General features: G+C 37.8%; 2 protein-coding genes across 2 annotated transcripts; one reads left to right on the forward strand and one right to left on the reverse strand.

The window, feature by feature from the left end:
• Positions 1 to 3,084: 3,084 nt before the first annotated feature.
• Positions 3,085 to 16,523, reverse strand: LOC100892287 (uncharacterized threonine-rich GPI-anchored glycoprotein PJ4664.02; the record flags this gene model as incomplete). The annotated part of the gene is made up of 3 exons (XM_030985223.1): positions 16,130 to 16,523; positions 3,469 to 7,099; positions 3,085 to 3,138 (listed from the first exon to the last, which is right to left on the reverse strand). Coding segments are annotated over exons 2-3 (3,636 nt in total), but the record flags the coding sequence as incomplete, so codon positions are not given.
• A 6,345-nt stretch (positions 16,524 to 22,868) lies between these two features.
• LOC115923845 (mucin-5AC-like) lies at positions 22,869 to 27,244 on the forward strand. The gene is made up of 5 exons (XM_030985224.1): positions 22,869 to 22,877; positions 23,770 to 23,815; positions 24,451 to 24,654; positions 25,585 to 26,244; positions 26,916 to 27,244. The coding sequence occupies exons 1-5, from the start codon at positions 22,869 to 22,871 to the stop codon at positions 27,242 to 27,244; spliced, it is 1,248 nt and encodes a 415-aa protein (XP_030841084.1).
• Positions 27,245 to 27,852: the final 608 nt, after the last annotated feature.

The raw sequence follows: 27,852 nt of genomic DNA on the forward strand, positions 1-27,852 counted from the left end.
CCCCTATACATTCAGCGATTAAATAAAAATGATACACCGGTCCAAGTTCTCAGCCTACTTCTGAAAAACCGAAAAAGTTTCATAATGAATCTAATTATCACTGATCTGAGACGATATATAGTGGAGCAAACTATAATTACCAAGACACTGTCAAGATATGAAATTAATGTAGCCCAACACGTTTTAGTTATTAGATATTGAAACTGACATGTTCAATACCTTAACTAATTAATACTTGCTTACCTGTTGGGGCTGCTTCTTGCTGGTGATAGCCACCTGTTGGAAAAAATTAGTACAATCGTATTTTTTTTCTCAAATGAACTATTTATTATTTGATGGTGTCCATGAACAATCTTCATACCAATTCAGCGAAAACTCCCCCCTTATATTTAAGGAAAACATATGTACTGTTAATGAAATTTTAATCAAAATCATTTGGCTAGTGGTATTACATAATTGCTATGTCAACATAATACTTACAGCAATGCTGTTATATTGCATTATATTCCATATACTAAGAATCTTGCTCTCCAATTGGTCAAAAGTAAATCATGTGATAAAAGATAGATCATTGGTGGGGGGAGTACTATCCACACAGTGTAACGCACTTTCACTGAAGATATAAGTACTATCTACACAGTGCAACGCACTGTATACGTTGCGTATTGCGCTCCTCTTTAAGCGCTTTTAGTGTTAGTATGCAAACTTTGGTCACGCGCGAACTATATGTTCACACCACCATACTGCATGCACTGTGTACGTTTCGTACACGTTTTGCTAGTTGTTAATTGATGACCTGTTGCTCTAAAATGGCGGAAGAAGTGAAATGTTTCCGATGTGGAATATGAAGCAAAATATCACCTTTTGGTTTCAGAAGATGGCAAACTATCACTTCCTCGGCGATCTGAATGTATACGCTATCTTTCCTCAGCTTCGCTTCGGAAAGATAGCTACTTCCAGGTCGCCTCGGAATTGATAGTTTTTCCCATCACCTTCACCAACGGTAATTATTTGCTTACTATTACCAGGAAGCCATACACATTGCATATTTTTTATCGTACATATTAAAAGTAAACAATAGGCTTGCGGGTGCACCATGTGTGTGTGTGAGAGAGAGAGAGAGAGAGAGAGAGAGAGGGGGTCGAGGAGTCCTGAAAAGGACTCTGACGCGGTAATCTTTCTTGGGGGTTTGTAGTCCTGAAAAGCACTGTTTGTTATCTTTCTTAGCTTATAGTTCTGAGAACTATAGCGCTTGGAGAGGATGAGTGGCTCGACGTTTCGAACAGGTCGACCATCCGTCGTCAGGAGTATTAAAAGTACATCTCAATTTATTTTTCACCTGAAACGTGTTTTTGGTTCTTTTTACCCATTTTTCAATGCTCTTTATGTTCTTTAACAAAAAGGGGTTTCGCTTTGGAATTTGTATAATGCATAAAAAGTAAGATATTAATTTGTGTTGCTTCTGGGAAGTCAGATCGAATTTGTTAATAAAGAATCTATAAACTTTTTCATTGGGCTACATGCCAACAGCGCGTTTATAAAGCGACAAAACCTACATGTAAATTTCGAACAACAGCCTGTAGTAAAAAAAAGTTTCCTTGACCTTTCTATAGAGCACCAATAGGTTAATAATAATAATAATAATAATAATATGTCTTGTTTACCCAGGGTAGCCTCATCAGTATTCATACTGTTCTTCCTGAGGGCCCTGCAATCATATTATTACCCCGGTCATCGGATTCAGGTTTTCCCGCACACAATGTATGCACATTCTCCACTCCCTGGGGAGCATTCCAGCCAGGCGTCATTTTTACAAGCCCACACTTGCTAATCTAAGCACATTAGCTTTCGCATCCTACCGAGTGGCAAATGTAGATCAATGAATGAATTGATATTGGGTAGTTGTGCCTTTATTAGGCCTTTGAATATTCCAATTTTCCTGAGAATTTGTAGGGGAAGACTAATTCTTTCATTTCGGATTATAACAGTTACCTTTCAAATTTCCAAAATATATAATATGCCTGGCCGCCAAGGAAATGACAATAATGCATGCATAATGAACATCAATTAATGAAATGACATTATACTAATATTCAATATCAAGAAAGAGTCTTTAAGAAGTCATTGACAATAACTTCACCTCTGGAAAATTTGTCACCGAGTGCGTCCAGGTTTACACCACGGAGCGCCGCAGCAACGCCATTACGACAATCTGTGCCATCTCTCTGTCTGTTCTTCCATTCACAGAAGATCTCAATCAGTGATCCTGTGACATTCAAATGATTTTTGTTCAGAATGACTTGGCTTTGAGTGTACGATACACCAAGAGCAATGCACAACTCTGCGTATTTTGATGGAGATATATCGTACACCAGGTTTACCAGTTCTTGTTCTTGAATATTCGCTGATCTGAGTAAATAAGAAATCAGGAAAGATAACCTGCTATTAAAAAATATACACGTGGAAGAATGGATAAATTATGAGGCATGATTTTTAAGCAATATTCATGAGAGAGTAAGAAGAGGACTAACGGTTTCTCTCTACCATGAATAATCACAATTAGATAGAGAAGTGGGTATGATCTCTGGAAACTAGAATGACCGGTTTTACAAGTACATGTACAAGTATATACATCAAATCAATTTGGATCTGAAAGTGTCGCTGTTTTCTACATGCAAGTGTTCCATTCCTACGGCAATTTTACATGACATTTTTAGATAAACCCACATGTTTTTCCTTTTCTTCCTTAGTATTTACACTATTGGTTTATGCCTTATTTGCATTCAGTAAAAAGTAAAGAATCCCTTTCACAGGATGAGATATAAAAACAACTAAAAGTCCAGTTTCGGGAGATTCGTGGTGATCATAAACATTTGCTGGACTGTGGTAAATCCTCAATAGAAATAGAAACATGAAATATTATTAGGAATCTTGTGTACCGCCCTCCGCCCCCCCCCACACACAAAGGGGGCAACATCTCTACCTATCGAATGGACCTGGATTTAGCTCAACATCTCCAGCCTTTACCAACAGCATCTCAGGAAGGCAAGCGCTATCTTCTTTGACAGGATCATCAGTCGTTACTTCCAGAGTCCTGGGAACCTGACTTGAAATACTTTGTTTTCCGTCTGATAGTACCTATGAAAAATCATGGAAAGGCTGGATGAATGTACAATTCATATGTGCACATACGTCAGTCGTTATAGAACACACTAAATATGAATACATAGAAAACGAAAAAATTTGGACAGTTTTTAATAGAAAACAAAAGTTTGAGCTGATATAATTTTTCAGTACTGAGATATAAAATATTGAAGCTGAGAATTGTTTACATACATTTCTACACATATTTATACTTGTCTGGATATGTCACGTTATTTGCTCAATTTGTAATTGTTTCTACGTGTATTTCAAGACTTTTTAGTGAAATCCGAGTGGAAGAATATAACCTCGTGAAAATACACAAACCTTTTGGGTTCCGGATCCTATGGTATACTTTGCCTGCACGTTGTTTACTTTCATGGGTTGATTGTTTTTCTCTTCAGTAGGAGTTCTTGAAGGAAAGTTTTTCTCTTCAATAGCAGATATATGTGTAGTGATGCTCTCTTTTTTGGTAGATTCACCTCTAGAGTTGTTGTCTTTGACGGGAGATTCAATTGAATTGTCGTTGTATTTGGTGGTAGATTCAGCTGCAGCGTTGTTCTCTTCGATTGTAGATTTAGTTAGAGTGTTGCTGTCTTTGATGGAATTTTCTTTCGTAGAGTTGTTGTCTTTGTTGTCAGATTCAGGTGTAGTGTTGTTCTTTTTGTTGGTAGATTGAATTGGAGTCTTGTTGTCTTTGATGGTAGATTGAATTGGAGTCTTGCTGTCTTTGATGGTAGATTGAATTGGAGTCTTGTTGTCTTTGATGGTAGATTCATTTGGAGTCTTGTTGTCTTTGATGGTAGATTGAATTGGAGTCTTGTTGTCTTTGATGGTAGATTCAATTGGAGTCTTGTTGTCTTTGATGGTAGATTCAATTGGAGTCTTGTTGTCTTGGATGGTAGATTCAGGTGGAGTCTTGTTGTCTTTGATGGTAGATTGAATTGGAGTCTTGTTGTCTTTGTTGAAAGATTCAGGTGTAGTGTTGTTCTTTTTGTTGGTAGATTGAATTGGAGTCTTGTTGTCTTTGATGGTAGATTGAATTGGAGTCTTGTTGTCTTTGATGGTAGATTCAATTGGAGTCTTGTTGTCTTTGATGGTAGATTCAATTGGAGTCTTGTTGTCTTGGATGGTAGATTCAGGTGGAGTCTTGTTGTCTTTGATGGTAGATTCAGGTGGAGTCTTATTGTTTTTGACGGAAGATTCAATTGGAGTCTTGTTGTCTTTGATGGTAGATTCAATTGGAGTCTTGTTGTCTTTGATGGTAGATTGAATTGGAGTCTTGTTGTCTTTGATGGTAGATTGAATTGGAGTCTTGTTGTCTTTGATGGTAGATTCAATTGGAGTCTTGTTGTCTTTGATGGTAGATTCAATTGGAGTCTTGTCTTTGATTGTAGATTCAGTTGGAGTCTTTTTGTCTTTGATGGTAGATTCAGTTGGAGTCTTTTTGTCTTTGATTGTAAATTCAATTGGAGTCTTGTTGTCTTTGATTGTAGATTCAATTGGAGTCTTGTTGTCTTTGATGGTAGATTCAATTGGAGTCTTGTTGTCTTTGATGTTAGATTCAAGTGGAGTCTTGTTGTCTTTGATGGTAGATTGAATTGGAGTCTTGTTGTCTTTAATGGTAGATTGAATTGGAGTCTTGTTGTCTTTGATGGTAGATTCAATTGGAGTCTTGCTGTCTTTGACGGTAGATTCAATTGGAGTCTTGTTGTCTTTGATGGTAGATTCAATTGGAGTCTTGTCGTCTTTGATGGTAGATTCAGGTGGAGTCTTGTTGTCTTTGATGGTAGATTCAATTGGAGTCTTGTTGTCTTTGATGGTAGATTCAATTGGAGTCTTGTTGTCTTTGATGGTAGATTCAATTGGAGTCTTTTTGTCTTTGATTGTAGATTCAATTGGAGTCTTGTTGTCTTTGATGGTAGATTGAATTGGAGTCTTGTTGTCTTTGATGGTAGATTCAATTGGAGTCTTGTTGTCTTTGATGGTAGATTCAATTGGAGTCTTGTTGTCTTTGATGGTAGATTCAGGTGGAATCTTGTTGTCTTTGATGGTAGATTGAATTGGAGTCTTGTTGTCTTTGATGGTAGATTGAATTGGAGTCTTGTTGTCTTTGATGGTAGATTGAATTGGAGTCTTGTTGTCTTTGATGGTAGATTCAGTTGGAGTATTTTCGTCTTTGATTGTAAATTCAATTGGAGTCTTGTTGTCTTTGATGGTAGATTCAATTGGAGTCTTGTTGTCTTTGATGGTAGATTCAGGTGGAGTCTTGTTGTCTTTGATGGTAGATTCAATTGGAGTCTTGTTGTCTTTGATGGTAGATTCAGTTGAGGCGCCCGTTTCCTTAAAAGTAGATGCAGTTATAGTGGTGTTCCCTTTAATGTTAGATTCAGTTGCGATGTTTTTGTCTTTGGCGGTTTTTCTCTTTGCTCTTTTTCTCCTTACTCTTTTTCTCTTTAAAAATGTGTATTTTATGGTGGAGGGAGTGCTGTTCTCTTTGAGGGCGACTTCAGTTTTAGTGCTGTTCTTGTTGATGGTGGATTCACTTGGAGTGTTGCTATCTTTACTGTCCGATTCATTTGGACAGTTGTTTGCTTTGATGGTAGTTTCAGTTGTAGTTTTCTCTTTGGTCGTTTTTTTCATTGTCGATTTTGTTTTCAGTGTCAGTGTTTTTCTCGTTATTTTTCTTGTTGACAGTTTGTCTGTCATAGTTGCGAGGGTGTTGCCGTCTTCGATATGACGTTCTGTTCGAGTGATGCTGCCTTTGATTGTAGACTCGGTTAGAGTGCTGTTCTCTCTGATGGTAAATTTGGTTTTAGTAATTTTCTCATTGATGTTTTTTTTCTTTGATGTTGTAGTCTTTGATGTTTTTCTCTCTGATGGTCCATCCCTCATGGTAGAGAGAGCGTTCCTCTCTTTGATGGTAGCATTTGGTGGGGTGTAGTTGCATTCTTTGGTAAATTCAATTGTAGTGTTCCTCTCTTTGATTTTAGATTCAGTTGGAATATTGTTCTTTTTAGTGGTGTATTTAGTTAGAGTCCTCTTGTCTTTGATGGTAGATTCACTCGTAGAGTTGTCGTCTTTGATGGTAGACTTAGTAGGAGTGTTGTTATCTTTCATTCTAGATTCAGTCAGAGTGTTGTCCATTTTTATGGTAGATTTAGTTGGAGTGCTGTTTTCGTTGATGGTAGATTCGGTCTCAGTGTTGTTCTCTTTAATGTTTGATGCAGTTTGAGAGTTGTGCGATTTGATGGTAGTTCCAGTTGAAGTGTTGGTTGCTCCGCTCGTAGATTCAGTTGGAGTTTTGTTCGCTTTAAGTTTTCCGTTCTCATCCCCGACAAGCACCAGCTTAGCTTGCACGTCCTCATTGTTATTTATAACGCATGACAAAACAATGTAGGCCAAACTGCTGCACACAATTATTCTAAGACATGTACTCCTCCAGGTAGATTCACCACACCAGTTCAGAAAAGGCTTGTAACAATCTAGCAAATTTGACGAATCAACGACAAAGAAGAAGATCAAAGAGAACAATATAGAGAACAATGACAGCAACAGGATGAAGAAGAAAGGGAATGTAGAGTAATCTCCATTGCTCTTATGATTTGTGGTTGATTCCGTTTGAGTGGTGGTCTCTTCAATCGTAGATTCACTTCTACTTCTGCAGTCGTTATTAATGATACTATAATCATTTGAGGCATTATCTAATTTAGCGCACAAGTCGTCTTGCTTGGACTCGCATTTATCTTCAGATTTGTCCTTCTTTTCAAGGAGTCTCTTATGCAATAACTTAAGTCGCCGGATTCTCTCCCTCAATAACTTTTCTTTTCGCTCTCTTATGACGTACTCCCTGATTGAATGTACGAATCTTCCTATCCGCACCCGCCATTCACCAAGTGAAACAGGCATGCTGGATTCGTCTGGAAATCAATCTTCTGCTCAAGTGGTATTTCGTAACCTAATGACAAGAAAAGAGATAAAAATACGAGTTAAACGTATCATTTTTTTTTAATGAAGGAAAGAACATTGCAATTCATTTTCTCCCGTACGTTACCGACTATATGAGTTTAGTTTATCCGATAAATGTATCGAGTTCATAGCCCTACTAGAGCTAGAATCAGATGAAATTTGAAAAAAAATTATATATCATTCAGCATATTGCGAAGGGAAATTAGAGAATAATGGCTGCGTAGACATATGCGTAGACCTTTATTAGAGACATTTTATTTTACCTTTATAAAATATTCCAAAAGGGAAAACAGTAGTTGGGAACTTTGATTTTAGCTACGTAACTAGTATTCCCTATTCTCCTTTTGCATTGAATGTTTTCCACGAGAGTTGCCAAAGCTGTTGTTTAGGATATTTCCTCACATTTATATATGTAAACTGACATTGTGGGTGTATATAGTGTAATATAATGTGAACCATTTTCTATAATTTATGTTAGTTTAATGATTAACATTTCTTCCCTCAAAAACAGGCCCGGTCTATGTACCACAAGGGTCATGTTTGAATTTGATATGGGCCGGGTTATCTAATATTATCATAATTTGGTAGTTCAGAGCTTGACTTAGCCGATTCAAAGTTCAGTTAAATCATATTTACATTATATGATTTAGATCTCCCGATGCCTGATTCGTGTATTTGCAGTTGCAAGTGGGGATTGAGAGTTGGTATGCAATTATTTGAAGTCTCATCACAGGATTCCTAATCTAGCTGTGAATAGGCTAGGGGTGAGGGCGGTAGGGGTAGGCGAAAGAAAAAGATCCATAGTTGATGTGCGTATTGGAATGGAGGGGGATAATTCAACCAAATGTATCTATTTTTAAAATATAAAGTGTACAGCCATTCATATTTTTTTTAAATAGAGATGGTTACTAGAGTGGCAAAACCTCACCGGCACCCCTGACACCTGACTCCCTCACAGTCTCCTTAAAACGTAACTTATATTCTTCGAAAAATCTTATGAAACATATTTTGATGAGGGAAAAATCGAAAACTTTATAATAAATTTAATTTTCCAAGCCCCAATCTGCATAAATGATTTTTGCTATTTCGTGTTAATAATGTGTTACTATAACCATATGTGAGAAATTACTCCCGATTATTAAAAAAAAAGAATGTTTAATAAATATTATCGTAAATATACACAATAATTTGTATAAGATTGCCCTGTAAAAGCGAAAGATTTATAATCATCTGATCGTTGCATGTACACCCATTTGCTGTGTGCGGTGCATGCGATATTCAGCAAGCCCGAGTTTGTTGATAGCCCGAGTGAATTTCTTTTCCCTGTCATTACAAAATATCAAAGTACATTTCAATTATTATGTAGGCTTATACAGTAGGCCCTTATCCCCCCATTTCTTCCAGACAGCTTCTTTAGCAATGTAATTGCATAACCAGAACTCAAATTCATCTTGAAGTAGTATATTGGGATTTGTAGTCGATGGACTTGCGTGCAGCCTCATTTGCCTAGTTCTATTCTGCCTCAGCTGCCAAACGTTTCTTCAAAGACTTTTTATTAGTTGATAACCAACAGAATTATCCAAAATATATCTAGATTTTATTTTCGTTATGCCTGATTAAGAACATCAAAATAAATGTAGGCTAAATATCGTTTCATGTAGTCCCGTATCACTTCTGAGTGATTTTTACAGTTATAACTCAGGTTATACGTTTCTTGATATCACGTTCAAATCATGGATTAAAATAATGATAAGAATAATTAATTTTCCTCCAGAAGAAATAAGCATGCAATCATTAATGTAATAAACAAAAATCGATCCATACAGGAATATATGAATGTAATATTCTGCTAGCCATCAAAATCAAGGTGTTTATGTGTCGGGGGTTTAGATAGGAGTTTCTATTTTTGTTTATGCCTGATAAAGAATATGAAAATAAATGTTGATATCATGTCCGGTAATCCCGCGTCGTTTCTGAGTGATGGGTGAAGTTTGCGTGAGATCGGTGAGGTTGTAAATCCCTCCGAATCATGTTAAATCATTGTATTACAAAAATAAAAGCTGAACAGTTTTCACCAAACTTGTCATGCTTGTGTATGTTGTCTCATATACCGCTTCCAATGCGCAGTGCATGTGATCCTGAACAACGTTGATTATATTATACTTCCAGTACTTTTCTACTTTTCCCTAAATTATTCCAAAACTTCACGGTACGCATCAGTTGTAATTTTTTTAATCAATCGTTCTCAAGTGATTTCATACAGTTTTATTCACAATATTATTACATGACAACTACTCAACATTGTATTGAAAATGTCCATTGTGATTTATAGCCGTTCTAGTTGATTGTAAGCAAAGTTTCTAAGGGAGTTTGAGCCCCTGACTCTCCTCATTCCTCTTCATTGCCGCCTTATGTCTATTGCCATCCCACCTCAACTGACAAGTCTATGATTTTATGGGTGCTAGTAGTTCATGAATAACAGAATTATCAAAAATATATGAATACCCTATCTGCGTTATACCTGATATAAAATATAAAAACAAATGTAAATATAATTTCGTGCAATCCCGCGTCGTATTTTAGTGACCTTTGTAGTTTGCGCAAAATAAACAAGGTAATACATCCCTTGGTATCATGTTAAAATCACGGGCTCAGTTTAGTTCATATCAAAACGTTTGTGTAACTGAACAGTGCTCGTTTCATTAGCAAAAAATGTTATATGGAGAATGACGTGAAAAACGCTCTTTTTTTACATCCATTTCCATTCTACTAAAGTACCACATAATATTTTGCCTAGATTGACTAGTACAATACGACAAAGACTACGTTCTTTCGGGTAAAGCGAACAGATTATAATTTCATTATGATTTATTATTGTGTTTTATTTGTTAAAGTAGTCAATTTATGCCTAGGTCACATTTGCTTTGCGGCTAAGATACGGTGGCCGTACGCCCCCGAAATCAAGAGATACTTGCGGCGGCCGAAGAGAATCTACGTTGGTCTCAGGGTCACCCTAGGTCGTATCCCTATCTTTACAGGCCGTACGGGTCGCCGTGGGATAATAACGCGGAGTTATAAATTTTCATTCTAGGTTCACCATTGCAATTAGACACGCCGTAGAGCGGTTCCACGGCGACCATACGTCGAGCGGACGATGGCCTTGCGTTTGCAGTGCGGCAGTCCTAGGGTTTGCAGAACCCAATAGAATTGCGGCGGCCGCAGGAATTCCACGGGCGCCTTAGGGAAACCTTAAGACGACCGTGCGTTATCACTTCAAAGGCCGTACGGTAGCCGCAGGTTTTCTGTCTCCACAAATTCAAAATACGCCGTGCGGCTACCCTGACTGCTACCGTATGTGAACGTGGAAATGTTGCGGCGGCACTTTTATTGCTATTGGCCGTAGATAGTTTAGACCGCACGGCCGCGACGGCAAATGTGACCTAGGCATTACTGTTATTTTTAGCTCGTTTTCTTTGTAAAATCAATGGATCGGGCGACGGAGCTTTATTACCATGTCACAATTTGGCATACTTCTAATTTTTTAGTTTGAGAAAATCTTTTTCTAGGTGATTTAATCTTTCCATACCATATAAGACTCGTTTTGATTGATTAATGTTACCACCGCGTCTCCAAGATGTAAGACCATCACATCTTTGCCAAGCGAAAGTTTTTTGTGAGATGATTCAGTTTGAGAACTGCGTCGCCTAAACCGTGTGAGTCAAAAAAGGTTTACACCTAGCAAATTGCTAATTATTTTAAAATTCATCTATGAACAATAAATTATTGTACAATTTATGAAAGAGTGTTTTATCCTAAATCATTTGGTATCATTTTTATGTGGTATGTATTCACGCTTGGATGAACAGGAGGCATTGTTTGCGAGAGTGCAAAAATCGACTTGATGCCTATATACAGTATGTATTATGTTGGAATTAGTGGAGTGAGAGAAAGAATTGAATGTATCAAATGAAATGCATTACATATGCTTTTTGCAGAAGCGGAGTCAGAAAAACACACGCGCACAAATGTTCGTTGATTTTTTTTATTTTCCATATTTGATATGTGTGGCATGATTAATTTTGTTAGGGATGTTATTTGGATCTGCAAAGACCGAATTAATACCCAAATCCCAATTGTTTTATTCAAACATCACATAAGCAGCTTTGGCGCAAGTCGATTTTTGCAATCTCGCAAACAATGCCTCCTGTTCATCCAAGCGTGAACACATACCACACAAATGATACTAAATGATTCGGGATAAGACACTCTTTCATAAGATTTATAATATATAGTTTACTGTTCATAGATGATTTTTTTAAAATAACAAGCAATTTTCTAGGTGTAAACTATTTTTGACTCATACTATGTAGTCTCTCGGTCATATTTATGTATTTGCTCTAGATGTCTGATTTGGATAACAATAACAATATTAACTGGCTTGACTTTCGGTGGAGACCACATAAATTGCCCTCACAAGACCGATATTGCCCTCGTCTTTGACTCGGGGCAATATGAGTCTAGTTTTGGAAATATATGTGATATCTCCATCAAGGCCAGGCCATATTATATAAATAGACATTGAGAAAAAAGCGTAACAAGGTTTAAAGTAGACCAGCCAAGACGTGAGATTTTAATAAATGGGAACGCATCATTGGGTGATGCATGGCAACCACCCCCTATCTTAATTTTCAATCTTTATGCAAAAGTTTTAGCACGGATACCATGCATCAACTTAAAGATGCCATGGCATTTTTTTCTAGAGCCTTTTTTATTTTTGGCTGGTCTACTATCAAACCATGGATCAATACAAAACCACTTTGTGAATTCCGGCGATTAGATGTAAATAAGGAAGCGTACAATCTTTCATAGGATCTGTACAGAAAGTGCCAGGAAGCCCCTGTACCCCTTTTCTTCTCCTTGTGTATTGCACCCTCTGTAATGCAAACCGCTAAGGTAACCTTTTTAATGCTTTCATTTCCTCTTTACAAGGTTGCTCGTTTGCCACACGTGGTAATTTGCACAAATAATAGGCACCAAATGACGGAAGGTTTGCTTTGTGCATGCAGAACAATGGCAAAATGCAAAATAAACCCTTTTCTGACCCTAGTTGATAAGCCGCATGCCACCCCTTTTAAACCGGTGTAGACTTAATGTGCACTGAAAACAGTCATTAATCTTGAGGACTCTGGCATAAATATTTGTATCTATATCATGATACATGTAAATATAATGTGACAGAGGAAGACTTTTTGTGGTGCATATTAAAGAGTTAAATGGTAAATGTTAAATGGTAAATGGTAAATGTTAAAGGTATTCTTAACAAAAAATCTAAAGAAATTTATTTTAAAGTGGAAAATGAAAAAAATGATCCGTTTTACTTCCACGCAATAAGTAGGACAAAAGGAAGATAAATTATCCGACTTCAACTAACATGTCAAAGCAGGTTACATGGTTACGACGTAGAAAACTGAACAATCTACGTTTATATGGTGCGATTAGTTAATGAATAAAAGAATTATAAAAAAATATAGAGATTATATTTGCGTTATGTCTGATAAAGAATATCAAAAGGAATGTAAACATCATTTTGTGCGATCCGGCGTCGTTTCTGTTTGAACTTTGTAGTTTGCATAAGATAAGTAATGTTAATGTTAATACGCCGTACAAATCTTAATAAAAGTTGCCCAGAAGTTGTGTAGTAGATTTGCCAATTTTTATTTAGTGTAAGCAATGGTCTGTAATATTGAGTATAGAAAGATGAACAAATCCGGAGTTTATAGAGCGTAAAGATCTAGACGGCATATTTAGGATGGGGTTCTGTTTTGTTGGTCTTGTCTTAACGTCATGATTATTGAAAAATTGAACAATGACCTTTATCTGTAGTTTCGATCTTAAAACAAACTAGTTATGTAGTTGATGTACGCCAGGGGCCTTGCAATAGGCAGTTCTGGAACTGAAAATGCCACCATGACTCAAAATAAGAAGCAATGTGTTACATCAATGAATGAATGATCATTCTACTCGCTTGCCGACTTGTTTTCATGGTTTCATCTTGCCTGAACCGCAGACATGTTATTCCTGCTTTAAATAACAAATTTACGCTCAAAGGATGACACTAAATAATGAGTAACAGAATATGTAGATTCTGTTTGCATTATATTTAATAAACCCTATGAAAATAAATGTAAATATCATTTCGTGAAAATGCGCGTCATTTCTGAGTCATCTTTGTAGTTTGCGTGCGATTAGTCACTTTCTCTATCCTTGCATGCCATGATAAATGTATATGTCAATAGCATTACTATTTACCAAGGGGGGGGGGGGCCAAACGTGCCCCCCCCCCCAATTTTTTTCTCCAAGATTGGTTGAACTTTTGCGGACCCCTCCCCAGGACGTCGATCGATTACATGTATGTGCCCCCCCCCCCCCAACATCAAACTCTGGCTACGGGCCTGATAATATTGAAGGAATTCCCAAACCTAAACTAAATGCAGTCGCTAACAATCACATGCTGATGCCTGTTAAATAACAAGGTCAAGCAAATTCTTGAAATCAAATCTAGCTCTAGTGTATGTTAATTATTAAACAGTCATTCTGTCGCTCGAAAGTGTCATTTATTTTATCCAATAATGCTACTTGTATTATACAATCGTAGATAAATATCCATGAAAGATGTGAGAGGCAAATACTCCTATGATACCGTTACATTCGATTATCAATAATACGTTTCACTTGCGTATTGAGTTATGTCCCTCAACCCCCGTCACACTTAAGGCCGATCGAGCGGGAATGCCGTCGAAATGAAAATTCTTGGTGTATTCGAAGTGCATTCGAATTGCATTCTAAAAATTCTGAATGCATTCCAAACATTCGGGCCTATATTTTTGTGGCCGGCCCGAATATTTTGCTCATGCTCAAAACTTTCTAGGTGCATTCTAATTGCATTCTGACTGCATTCTAAATATTCTTATGGCATTCCAGCAGCATTCGAAACATTCTGATCACATGAGTACTTCTGAGTACTTCCTGTGGACCCCTTTGAAAATCAACTTAAGTTGAAAGGGCAATCCACCCCACATGTGGAAATAAATAAATAAAAAACATTCGAGGGAGAATCGAAACGGCAAGCCACTTCAAATCCTGCCAGCTTGTCCCGGAATGCAACTCGAATGCATCTCGGAATCTATTTCGACAGTACTTCCTTATTTAGTACCCCAAGCATGCCCATTTTTACTTTGGAAAAGTGCAAAATTTCTTTTTTGACATTTTCCTCCTTCTTATACATAATTGTACTTGCCCCCGTTAACCTAAGACAAGTGCCCTTATTGCCCCTTTTCGTTTCAAATAAGTATCCCTTTCCTTACTTGCAAATGCCCCCTTTTACCTCTAAAAGTCGTCTCAATTCAAATCTGATAATTGCCAACTTTTATTTTGACAAGTCCCCCTTTTAATTTTTCGTGAGGGACCTTTTCTCTTCCGATAGATGACCTTTTTCAAATCTAACGTGTCCTTTTTCAAAAGTTATGAGTGCACCTCATCCAATGTGATAAGCGCGAATTTTCAATTATGATATGTTAGCCCGGTTCGTTTTGATCGGTGCCCCTCGCCTTTCCTTTCTGTTATCTGCCATTCTAGTATACTCTTACATTATAATTTCAATCTAGGTATTATGTCTTTCTCCAAGTTGCTCTCGGCTGACCCTTACGGTGTTGTGTATCTTCTACTTTTCCTTGCAACAAATATTTCAAGAGACAATGTTGTCTTAAATATTACCAAAATCGTTCTTTCTTTCTTTGATTATTTCTACAAGGATATTCTGTTTGAACACCTGACATTATCTGTTATATTTGTGCTGGATAGTTGCAATTATTGACCAGTTCGATTAAATGGCCGTCTAATTGCAAACAGAATATAGGCTATTCCTCTGCCTTACTCAAACTCGTAGACGTGACGTTCTGAACATTCATATTTAGGCCAAACTCTTCACCTTTGACAGCATCCAGTGATTTGTGCATATCTTCCTCCTTTTCTACACACCGTCAGCACAGCACAAATCACTGGTGTTAAAACATCCAACACTGACACTCTTCATATCTGCAATTTCCTTGAAATATCAACTTTGTGCACAGTTTGAACAAAGTGGAGGACAATAATCCTCTTTTTATATCTGTATAGCTTGTAATTTCATTGTTGATTTTGACAGGAGCTGTTTGTTCCTAAATAAATGCAGTTTAGAGATGAGATGCACGTTCTTATCCAAAGGTTACTCTTGTATGTGCCTCTTTTCCCGCCGAAAACATGCCCGTCTTGTTGGTGCCACCCCTCCTTTGAAAGGCACTTCGCCCCCACCATCCATATACTCTGCCACTTATTTTGTATGCCAAAGAAGAAAAAATGAACTATATAGTGTCTCAAAATATGCGAATACTCAGTTGCTCAGTTAGAAATACACATAGAAATGAGTTTCAATACGAAATTTCTCTCTGTTTCTCTCTTTCTCCTCTCCTTTTATCATTCACCTCCTTTTAGTATTAACACCATTCTACCCCCTCATTTTCCCCCTTATTCTCACATAGATATTTTTTAATCATTGCATTCACTAGTTCTTTTTATCCTCTACCCTCCATTCTCTCTCTCTCTCTCTCTCTCTCACACACACTCTCTTTATATCTCCCCCTGTACCTTCATCTCTTATTCTTTATTTATTTGATATCACGTCTATATGTGTATTGGTACAATGTGTAGTGTTTGTTGATGTATGCTTCGCTGTTTATACTCAACTTTTTTTGTACATTCCATGTTTATAATATTATTATTAATCCCTTTGTATATATTCAGCCGATGCTGCTCGTTAATTTTTGGATACAAATAAATCAATGAAAAACTCAATACAAAAGTAAATAATTATCATCATCATTAGTAGTATTGCTTACAGCTACAACAAGCTTATTATTTAGTCTATTTCTATATGACAATTAATTAAATTTCTAAAATAAAAAAATGTAAATGAACTACTCACGTTCTGTGTATTTCAGTAGGCCTTCAAATTCGGGTCGAAGTCATCATGCACTGCCTTTAGTTTAGATGAACGACGAGTCGTTTCGATGTAAAAAATAATTGAGGAATAATGAACTATATACTACTGGTTGACACGTCTAACGATATAGTCAGTAATTAACACGGCGTTGCATAGAGCTCAGCTTGACGTAAACTGGGATAATGACGATTGACGCGACCTATTAAAACATGAGTCTTTTGAAATAATTCCAGTTTTTGACACAATTCAAGTCATTTTTTGACTGTCCGGGTTTACTTGCATTGGAATCACCTAATGCGCTTTATAACCTGCTTCAAATAGACCAATTTATAGCAGTCCACGAGAAAGAAATAACATGCATTAACGGCAAGTCCTACCAAACGGGATCATATCGATATTTGTGACGGGTTTCACTTATGGACCTGGTGCTGATGTCATAAATCTCGTAACCCCCAAAATATGTGTGCGTGTGTCTTGTGTGGAGATGGTAATGTATGTTGAAAGAAAACAGCCCTGCATAGGTAGACCCATACAGGCATTTGGTAGATCATTTTCCCTGGAACTTCAAAACACTTTTTGACAAATTGCTCCGGTTGTCTCATTTTCGCCAGCACAAACCTATCTAGTTCGCCTTCTATAGAACGTATATAGCAGACGGCAATCGGCGGATCAGACGACACTTGATAGTGATTTTGTATGTGAGATTGCTTTGCTAAATATAAAATACAAGAACCTTTTCCATATCTTTAAACTATCATTGATATCTGATAATTAAACAGTTAGTAAAATAAATCTACCAAACTACATAATACAGTGAAATACTTGACTGAAAGTAGGGGAGTTTGATATGGTGCAAAATTGCACCCCTCTGTTAATAATCGAATAGTCCATGGTGTTCATGAATATTCATGTTTTTGCTTGCCTATACTAAATGGAAAAATTACGGTGGGGGGGGGGGGTTGAATGACATGGACATAATGAACAAATCAGAACTGATCTATGATAATTCATGCTCCTTATTCTTCGTGTGCTTAAATTATAACCTTACAATCGAGTAGGAAATTGTGTCCAAAGTTCGACTTGTTGCACATGAGTTATATAGGTAATGGGGAGCTGGCGACCTATTTTGACCAAATTACGGTGGGTGACTTTCAAAAGTCGATGGGACATGGCCACATGAGGGTTCCAATGAAAGAGCTAGTGATAACGTACGTCGGGGTGGATGTGCTTTTCTTTAAAAAAAAAAAAAAAAAAAGAGTTTTTAACGATTTTTGTTGTTGTAAAAGTCCATAGGTTAACATGTTTGTAGGCTGCTAGACTCTGACGATAGGGGGCGTTGTCAAATGAGACTAAACGGAGCTATATGCTCCGGGAAATCTAGCTGCTGGCGAATCGAGAGAGAGAGAGAGGCAATAAATGAGTGTGTGAGTGAATCAGAGAAAGAAAGAGAGAGGGAAAAGAATTACTGGGTGAGTGAGCTTGTGTGTGAGAGAGATTGAATAGAGAGAGAGAGAGAGAGAGATAAATTGATTGAGGAGGTGCGCGCGTAGTCATGAGAGAGTGATAGAGAGAAACGGAATGGGAGAGAGAGAACGAAATAATGAGGTGGTGTGTACCAGGTGTACCAGGCGTTGCCCCCCTGCATAAAGAAGAGAGAGAGAGAGAGAGAGAAGGAGAGAAAGGGAAAGAGGAGAGAAAGGGAAAGAAACAAGAGGAAGAAGAAAATATAAGGAGGAAAGGAGATCGGGGGGGGGGGGCAAAAGGCCCTGCCTTCCAGGCTTTTGCCTCCCCCCCCCCCCCCCCCCCAGTCAAAAAAAGAGAGAAGGAAGGAAAGGGAAAGGAAAAAAGAGAGAGGGAAGGAAAGGGAAAGGAAAAAAAGAAAAGAGGAAATAAAGGGAAGGAAAAAAAGAAAAGAGGAAATAAAGGGAAGGACAAAAAGTGGAAGAAGATAAGAAAAGAAGGAGGATATCAGTTGCGATTTTCCCGCCAACAAGTTGTGGATCGGAGGGGGCCAAAGGTCCTTGCCTCCCTCCCCCCTCCCCCATCAAACTTAAAAGAGAGAGAGAATGTAGGAAGGAAAGAGAAGGGAAGAAGAGAGAGAAAGGGAATGCAACAACAAAAAAGAGGAAGAAGAAAGGTATTGGAGATCAGTAGCGATTTTTTTCCCGCCAACAAGGTGTGAATCGGAGGCCGAAATGCCCTTGCCTCCCCTCCCCCCCCCCCCCCTCAGCAAAAAGAAAAAGAAGAGAGAAAGAGAGAGAGAGAGAAAGAGAGAGAAGGGAAGGGAAGGGAAAGGGAAAGAGGAAAGAAAGGGAAAGAAAATAAAGAGGAAGAAGAAAATAAAAGGGGGAAAAGAAGGGAAGATCAGTTGCGATTTGTATCGCTTCTTCTATCATCATTGTACAAAAATCATTGTACAAATGTATTTAAAATATATTTATTTATTTATTCCTGTTTGATAACATTGATATGAATATAAACTCATAACAGCAACAAAAGAAAATGCAGATTAAAACTATATTGCAGGCAGAAAGAAACGCAAAAATGACCATGCATTTGCATGTAAGTGTATCATTAGAATTAGTAATATTGTTCTATAACATCTTTGGAAATATTATGCATTCAAGCTTTTGGAACTTTCTTTGTGTATTTGTATCAAAGAAAGCGTTAGGAACTTAAATGCACATGATGCAATTTCAGGTGCAATTTAATGCGTGAAACGCCTTGGCGAATACTCGAATACTCTTTGATTGTTGTTTAACCTTTTATACAGTAATACAGATAGGCACTAATATAGCACATCGACACGGTTTTGATCCTGGGGGCTCACAGTAACGAGGCCATTGCTTAGCCAATGAATCATGACTGTACGCAGCGGGCGCTAGGGTACGTCGACGCCCCCACAAAAACAAAAAAAAAAACACACAAAGAAAATGCAATACATTTTCAATAATTTATTGCTTTTCCCCCGACCCCCAACATTAAAACTTCTATGTGGGCATGCCTTGAACCATAATGCATGGCCCTACAGGGCTGATGGATCATGGGTTAAAACCATCTCAAAGCTCATTCCGTTATCCACGCCTGCCTTTGCATGGATGGGTTGCCAAAGGAACGGCGACACTGGGTATGGCAGTTGCCGCGTTCCAGGTAACTTTTCACATTTAATTTATTTTAATTGATATCACTTAATTTTTCGTACCACATAGCTATAATAAAAGTACATTATACTTTTAATATGGTGCGATGCATAATATTAACAAATTCAAACAATATTATAGTAGAGGTATCATGGTCTAGTAGATATGTTACTGGACAGCGGATCACAATGGTTCTCAGTTCGAATCTCACCGCGGCACTATTGTCCTTTGGCAAGGAAATTATCGACATTTGCAACTTGATGCGATGTAGTTGAATTAGAGCATGTGTGCGCTTGTAAAATGACGCCTGCATGACCTTTAGTTTTATCTGAGGTTCTTGCTGATAAGGATGTATGTCTTACCAAGGGGCACTAGTGCATAGGCCTGGTTTCGAACGAAGGACCTCCCGGTTACGAGACCACTGCTCTACCACTAAACAACCACGCCTCCTTTCATTTGAACTTATTCCAGATTGCTCGAGTAATCCCTGTCTAAATGGAGGCCACTGTGGGGAAACCGTGAATGTTTTCGTTTGTCACTGTCAGGCTGGAGTATCTGGATCCAACTGCGAAACAGGTAAGAGGGGTCAGGGACTCCAACTGCGACTACATGATGTGAAAAGAGAGGGCGTGGAGGGTGGGGGGGGGGCAACTGAGGGGCGAGCGGGCCGCCGGGAGACAATTTTTGTTCTTCTTCTTCTCACGAAACAATGGCAAAACGAGTCAGTGAATGCTTATGTACTGACTTTTGTCAATGTTCGGAATTTTAATATATTTATGGCATTTATAATTATAATCAAGTATATTTCACTCCCATAGTGTTAAGGATATAGAAAAGTTTTTTCTTCTTCTCACGAAACAATGGCAAAACGAGTCAGTGAATGCTTATGTACTGATTTTAGTCAATGTTCGGAATTATAATATACTTACGGCATTTATAATTATAATCAAGTATATTTCACTCCCATAGTGTTAAGGATATAGAAAAATATACTAGAACCACCGTCTATTTTAATCTTTAACACGAGACTGTTAAAATGAATATATTATTTCATGTTTTGTGTAAAGAAAGAATAATTAAAATGAAAAAGGCCTTCAATTCTTCATTTTTTTAAATTCTTGTGTGTTTTTTGAATCACTGATCCTTAACAAAAAAAAAACTGCACACTTTTGTCGGTGTGAAATAATCTTAGTACAAGATGGATAGATAGAAATGTTTTTTTTATTAAAAAGATCATCGCAGCCAATGGCTGAATTGCGATCCATTTCACAAGGTTATATACAGCACGATTGCAATTCAAATTGAAATAACACAAAATATGACATAAATCAATAATCAAACATATAGACATTTCATAAAAATTCTTTGATCAAATTAAAAAATTTTGTTTAAAAAAAAAAGAGAGAGAAAAAAAGAAAGAGATAGGGAGAGGTGTAGGAGTGGGAGCGATGGAGTGATGACAAAGAGAGAGAAGGAGAGAAAGAGCGAAAGAAAGAGAGAGAAGGGGGACGAAAGAGAGAGAGAGAGAGAGAGAGACGGAAAGAGAGAGAGAGAGAGAGAGAGAGGGAGAGAGAGAGTTGAAGAGAGGAAGAGACAGACAAAGGGTACCTTATCATTACAGATGAGGGGAGATGGCAAGAAATATTCAGTAATGCAGATAATTGAGATAAAAACTATCAAAATTCATTCACATAGTTCAATCATAGACTGTGAAATTCTAAAAATACAATTTATATTGGTATTACATTTTATTCAGAAGATTTATAAAGTAAGGAAGAGAGCTGCAAGAGTTATCCAAGGTTTTTCCATTGTGTTTGCTACCTTTTATGAGTTGATATATTGAGATCTCTCGATTAAAAAAAACCCTCATGAAAATCGATTGACAGCATAATCAATCGCGCACCTGTAATTATCCATTTCATTTTCACCAAGCAACCAAAAGGATGCAATGACATTAAACTAATTTTACACCCATTAGGCGAACGTTATTAAAGGAAGGCAGCCTTTCTTTTTTTTCTCTAAATGACCCAATATGAGTTTTAATTGTCACATGCAGGGTTACGCCTTGTCGCAATACAGTGACAGGGCGATGGAGGAAATGAGCATTGAGATGAGGAGGGCAAGAGAGAAAGAGAGACAGAGAGAGGGGAAGAGGTACAGACACAGCGAGAGGAGAAAGAGAGAGAGAGAGAGAGAGGGAGAGAGAGAGAGAGAGAAGAGAGAGAAATTATAGAATGAGAGAAAGAATGAGGTTTAGTGAAATATAAGTATAAGTATAATAAGTACAATAATTTATTGTCCTTTTTCAGGAAATTTGGTTTCCACTGGTTATAGAGTATTACAATACAAATATATAAATGAAATATTACAGGACAGTGATAAACATATTACGATAAACATATAATGAATATTACGAGTAAGCCACGGTATATATGGTGGTTATAGAAGTAATATCAGGTTCCATTTTACAAAATATGAAGCTAAATTATTTAATATCATTGATTATTCCATAGTAAATCTTAAATAATGATAATGAATACATACATTATTATTATTATCATTGTTATTATTATTATTATTATTATTATTATTATTATCGATTACCATTTTCAGTAGTATAATTATTACCGACATCGTTATTATTGCTAACTTTTTTGGTGACACATAGATTGTAGTTACTGGCTCAATTGGTAACTGATAGTTCGATGCAATATTCATGGCATATGTTTGAAATTGATATTATATGACATTTATATTGATACATTGACATGGTAGGTTCATTGTAATCAAACACGTTTTGCTTTGGAATTGAAAAGATGAATGGAGTCGGGGATAAAGGATCTTCGGAAAAGGGCACGTTGAGTTCGCGGTGTGCACAGAGAAATAGGAAAAATGAGTGATACGGAGAGAGAGAGGGGTAAAGAGAGAGAGAGAGAGAGAGAGAGAGGGAGCTGAAAGGGAATACAAAAAGGGCGAAATTTAGTACTAAAAGTGTGGGGCGAGAGAGACAGACTGAGACCACATTTGTTCAAGAGCTAGAGATACAGACCCAAACATGAGATACATACAAACATACAAGAATAGCATTTGTGTCTTTTGATGATCATGCACAAGTTAAATCACTATCCCAACATGAAACTAAATTATACTTAGAAATGGTCTCGATTTTTTTTATATATACAAAATATAGCTTTGATTTATCTATTAACTTTGCTTCGTAATTAGGCTATAATTATGCATCAGTACCCGGGTTTCCTCGTTCATGGAAGCAGACAATATACAGTGCATAATTAATATCCCCAATCGATAGTCATGTCGGAGACCATCAACGCCGATTAAAGAGGTGAATAGAATCATTGTTTTGCAATCTTCTCGCACGGCGATAGCTTTAATTAAATGTCTTGACGACACCCCAACACCACATAACGTTTGATGTGTATTGGTGATCCAGCCTTTGACCAGAATTCCAGAAGAGAGCATTATTTTGTTCTCATCATTTCAGTTTGATGATTGTTTTAGCGGCATGCAACACGAATTTGAAGTCTCAAATGATGACGTCATCGTTACCATTGATAATAATTATGGGACAGGTAAGAATATTACTGTTTCCATTAATTTCTGAATTTTTGTGTAACATTAACGTTTAATTTTAGCCATTTGCCGACAAAATGTGAAACATGCCATTCAGAGTCTCTATATAATTATTATAGGCTTATCCATTTTAGGGCGTTCTTGCAGCTTTCATTTGACTTCGGTGTTTGATCAAATGAAAGTGTCTTTGGAGCATTATTGTCATGTAATCTAAAATGTAGTTATTCTTTAAAATCAAAGGAACGATGGTAATGATATCTAAACAGCTATTAATTTGAATTGGTTCTTGCGATAGAGTCCACGTTTAGGCTGAAGCAAGTTAATATGAAATGAAACGCTGGTTTTTGTTTTGATTTGTTTTGATTTGATATGATTAGTTGTTGTTTACTTTATAATTTTTACCTTATTATTTGTTGACTGTATAATACCAAACTACGGTATTTCTTTTTTTGATCAGTCCGTTATGATAGTTAATCAACTGAGAAAGACGTAAATAACTCCCATTAGCCGTGTACAAAAATATCATTAATTTCTGTTTTTCTCGTAAGTTCCTTCACCCTTGGGGCACTACTCAAAATATATTATAGAAAGCATATTATATATTATAGGTCCTCTATAACAATAGACCCTCCTGAGCAATGAATTTACACAAAAAACAGGTGGGAAAGTAGTCCGGCACAACATCACATATTTAGTCAGATTTAACTGATACTTTAGTAGGATTTCCCTTTAATTGAACTTATCACATGTAGCTAGTTTACAATTATGGTTTTAAACGGTTAATTTGCACACTTTGCTATGTCATTTTTGTTTGTCCTGCACTTTACCATAATTACTACTTCAAGCTACTGAAAAGAACAGTTAACATGCTATCATTTTTCTTTCATGCAGGAAAATGTTTGTCAGAAGATATGGACGCTCGTTTTAATAAGCATAGGTAAGCATTTCCTAATAACTCTAAGATATTTTGAAACAGCCACTGCTGAGAAAATCTATGTGCATTTGCTATGAATATTCTAAATTCGATTTGATAAAGAAAGAAAATATGATAAAGAGAAAATTAGCAATATAATTTGGTAACGATGTTATGGTAAATTATAACTAAATCATTATTGTATGAAACCACTTCGAATATTCATCATTTCCAGAATTGTTATTAGTAATGGTCAACTTCTAACGGTATAGAATAATGTTCTATTAATTTTGATAAACAACCATTGCTACAACGACTGCTACTACTATGACTGGTAGTATAAAAGTGATACTATTAACTACTTACCACTACTAATACTACTCCCATGCCTACTGTATACTACTACTACTACTACTTCCACACCTACTACTACTACTACTACACTACACTACTACTACTACTACTACTACTACTACTTCTACTATTATTACTATTACTACTACTTCTACTGTTACAATACTACTTAGGATAATAATGATGATGATGATGATGATAATAACGACGACAGTGATGGTGATGATGATGTAATGAGTCGTTTCATCTGCTTGGAATAAAATAGACAGGTAAAACAACATTTATTTCCATATTTTGACTTCAAGTTTCCCAAGCCACTTCTGCTTCTGCTGTACTTGACACAGCATGTCAGACTGAACCTTCACTAGAGAGTCTTTGCGGCAGCATTAGACTACCCGGATCGGGTCAGGAGATTCAGTTGGTCCCGGTGCCATTACGTAACAGCCCCCAGACGCCCCTGGCTTTACTGAAGTCTTTTGGAACATGGAATTTTGTCTGCACATATCCAGGTAATCGCAAGGTTCAGGTACTCTTTATCGTACTAGCTAATTGGTTAGCAATCATGTAGCGACAGTAAAATAACATTTCCTCTGCATATCCATAGTGATTTAACTGAGAAAGTACATGAGTACAGATATTTGAGGACCGTAATAGGTGACAAATTGTACTGGAAACATAATTGTCGAGTCATTCAAAAGAAAACGAGCCAGAGAATGTTCTTCCTCGAGAAACTCAAGAAGTTCCATGTTGATAAAATAATCCTGATACTTTTCTACCAATCAATGATTCCGAGTGTGTTAGCATTCAATATCATTTGCACGTCTGTCAAAGGAACTAAAGGGAAGATTTGATCGCACCTGGAAAATTGCACAGAAGGTTATAGGCTCGGCATTAGTCCCGGTTCAAGCATTGTATGAAAAGCGTCTGTATCAATAAAGATGAAATGAAATGGAAAAGTTTTCAAAACGGTTTTGCGAACGTGTTCCTGTGACAATTGCTATGTGTTAATTTCCTACACTAACCGAATTCTTAACTTCAACCCTGGACCCAAATTTATATCCAACCTTTACGCTAAACCTATTCAGGGAGGTGAGACCTGACCTAATCTAAAACCCAGTTGCAACCATACGCCTAACCCTATACCTTTGACAAAGTAAAGCCCGAGCAAATATCTCAGCTAGATGTCGGATCACCTCTCGAAACGTAATACTTTACTAATATGCATAAAATTATGTCATGCAGATAGAAGATTTACATTTCCTGAGCATATTTCCTTTGCTTCTGTGTGTTGTTTTCTCTGTTATTGTTAACTTCTAGGGAATGGGTGTAACTGAAGTTACATCGACAACCCTTTACACAGATCTGTCCTCGATCAAGGACGACTCTTTCGGGGACAGTTTTAGATCTTGTAACCACCCTTCCTCTCCCATTTACACTAGGGTCAGTTCCGTCCGGCACCACGGTAAAGAACGAAAACAATTTAGGAACAACGACTGGGGCCACTTCTTTGAGGAATAGCGCCATCACATCCTACCCTACAACATCATCAGAACTGTCTACCATTGCTGAAACTCTCATCACATTGGATCGATCGCGTACCCCTTCAGAGCCCGGTGTGGTAGTTGGTGGCAATTGGCCATCTCAGAGCACCCCTGCCACTACGACACCACACGATACCGTAGTGACAACTGATACCGACGAACAGTCTCCAAGCACTTCAACCCATACCACTAGAAGAATGTCTGCAACGGAAGCAGCGTATGTGACCACTGATGCCAGCGGGTCACCTCAAAGCACTTCAGTCTATGACACTACTAGGACATCTACACCAGAGAGAACTACCACAGATTTGCCTGAATCTACAACTTCTTCTGGAAGATACAGTACAACAACTGAACCGATCGATGTGACCACTGATGCCAGCGGGTCACCTCAAAGCACTTCAGTCTATGACACTACTAGGACATCTACACCAGAGAGAACTACCACAGATTTGCCTGACTCTACAACTTCTTCTGGAAGATCCAGTACACCAACTAAAACGAACGAGGTCACGACCGGTAGTTCCAATGCACCCACCACTACTACAGGACAGTTCGGTGGGCCTAGAGCATTACGTTCCTCTATTTTCAAGTGCCATATTCATTGCCATTATACGCGAAAAGTCTATGTGAGCCATTTCTTTTCTATGTTTTTTCAGTAGTTCCTTAGTTCCATGAATAAGTGAAGCGTTGTTTCTCGTTACTAATAATCGATTTGCATTGTGTTGTTGACCAACATCCCGTTTCATCTTGTCTTTTCATTTGCCATTCACGGTATAGCGTCAACGGCGAAGACCACGACTGATGAGGCCAGTACTACTGCAGAACAAACCACTGAGGGGTCGACCACATCAACAGGTATAATGATCTATTTTTGATTGGTCTACTGGAACTATCAGTGGCGTAGCGTACGTAGGTGCATACATGGGGGGGGGGGGTCACTGGTGACATTGGGGGTACCAACAAAAACCATTTACCTGTACCACACTAACGGAGCTATACTAGGCTCAAGACTTCATGAACTTGGGGTTAAGTGTCAAATCAGAGTCTGTATATATACTGTCTGCATATTTTTTCCCATAGTAGTTTTTTAAACATATTATTCTAAGAGTGAGAATCATCATTATTAAAAATCAAAAATCAGATTTTCCCGAACCTCGTTTTCTTTGTCAACGCTTTGACTCACATTATTGCCCATGGTTTTAATGTATCTCCATGTATCATCGTAGGGACGTGCCCTTCCGGTTTCGTCTCGTTCGGGGACAAGTGCTACTTCTTTCCACCGGCTCACCTGACCTCCTACATGAACTACGCCGATGCCGAGGACTTCTGCACCGACGTCGTGTCCGCCGGCCTCGCCGACGACTCTGCAACACTTCTGACTATCAACAGTCTTGAGGAGAACCAATTCCTCATGAGCCATCTTGCCGGAGTTCAGGACACCGTGGATATCGTCGGCAGTGATGGCGTTTGGGTGGATTGTGATCTAAATGGGCGTTTCGACTGCAATCTGGATTATGATTCTCTTCCGTATTATGATTATTACAGTGGTAAGTAGGAAACATGAGCATGTTTATTACCCCAAGGCGTTGTGCACGAGGCGACATTAGGGACTGTAAGATTTGCGCGACGACACAGTGGACTGCTACGTGTGACGTCCTTTTAAGGCACCGTGGCGTCCTTAAGGCACTGTCAGTGCCTTAAAAGGACGTCACATGTAGCAGTCCACTATGTCGACGCGCAAATCTAAAAGTCCCTATTTGGCTGACGGAGGACTGCGTCAGCGATTGACGCGGTCTTTGACGCGCAGTGTGAGCTTGAACCCATACATTACAATGCATATCCGTAGCAGAATTAAGAGGCGCCGCGCCGCGGCGCTTTGAAGTGCTTGTATAGAGTGATATCGTTCAGAAAGAGAACGCATAATGGACAATGCAAACATCGCTTATAATTAGCGAAATAATATGCCCTAATTCAAATCACATGCTCCATTGCTTAGCGCATGTAGTAACGGATTGGCATAAGTGTAAAAAAAGAAAAAAGAAGAACAGTGCGAACAATGCGTGGAATAACAGTACTTACTGGCGCATGCACTTATTTCGTTCACTAGATAGAATAGCGTAAGCCCTTCCCAAAAATGTCCTGTGGTATTTTCTTTGGTATGTC

The sequence above is a fragment of the Strongylocentrotus purpuratus genome, unplaced genomic scaffold (genome assembly GCF_000002235.5).
Source record: "Strongylocentrotus purpuratus isolate Spur 01 unplaced genomic scaffold, Spur_5.0 spur5_scaffold_14, whole genome shotgun sequence".
In the NCBI taxonomy this organism is placed as follows: Eukaryota; Metazoa; Echinodermata; class Echinoidea; order Camarodonta; family Strongylocentrotidae; genus Strongylocentrotus; species Strongylocentrotus purpuratus.

What these genes read in the sequence shown, in the direction of transcription:
- LOC115923845 (XM_030985224.1), top strand. An exon ending in TTTTGTCTGCACATATCCAG is followed by an intron (nt 24,655 to 25,584) that starts GTAATCGCAAGG and finishes CATTTACACTAG; the next exon opens with GGTCAGTTCCGTCCGGCACC. An exon ending in CACTACTACAGGACAGTTCG is followed by an intron (nt 26,245 to 26,915) that starts GTGGGCCTAGAG and finishes GTATCATCGTAG; the next exon opens with GGACGTGCCCTTCCGGTTTC.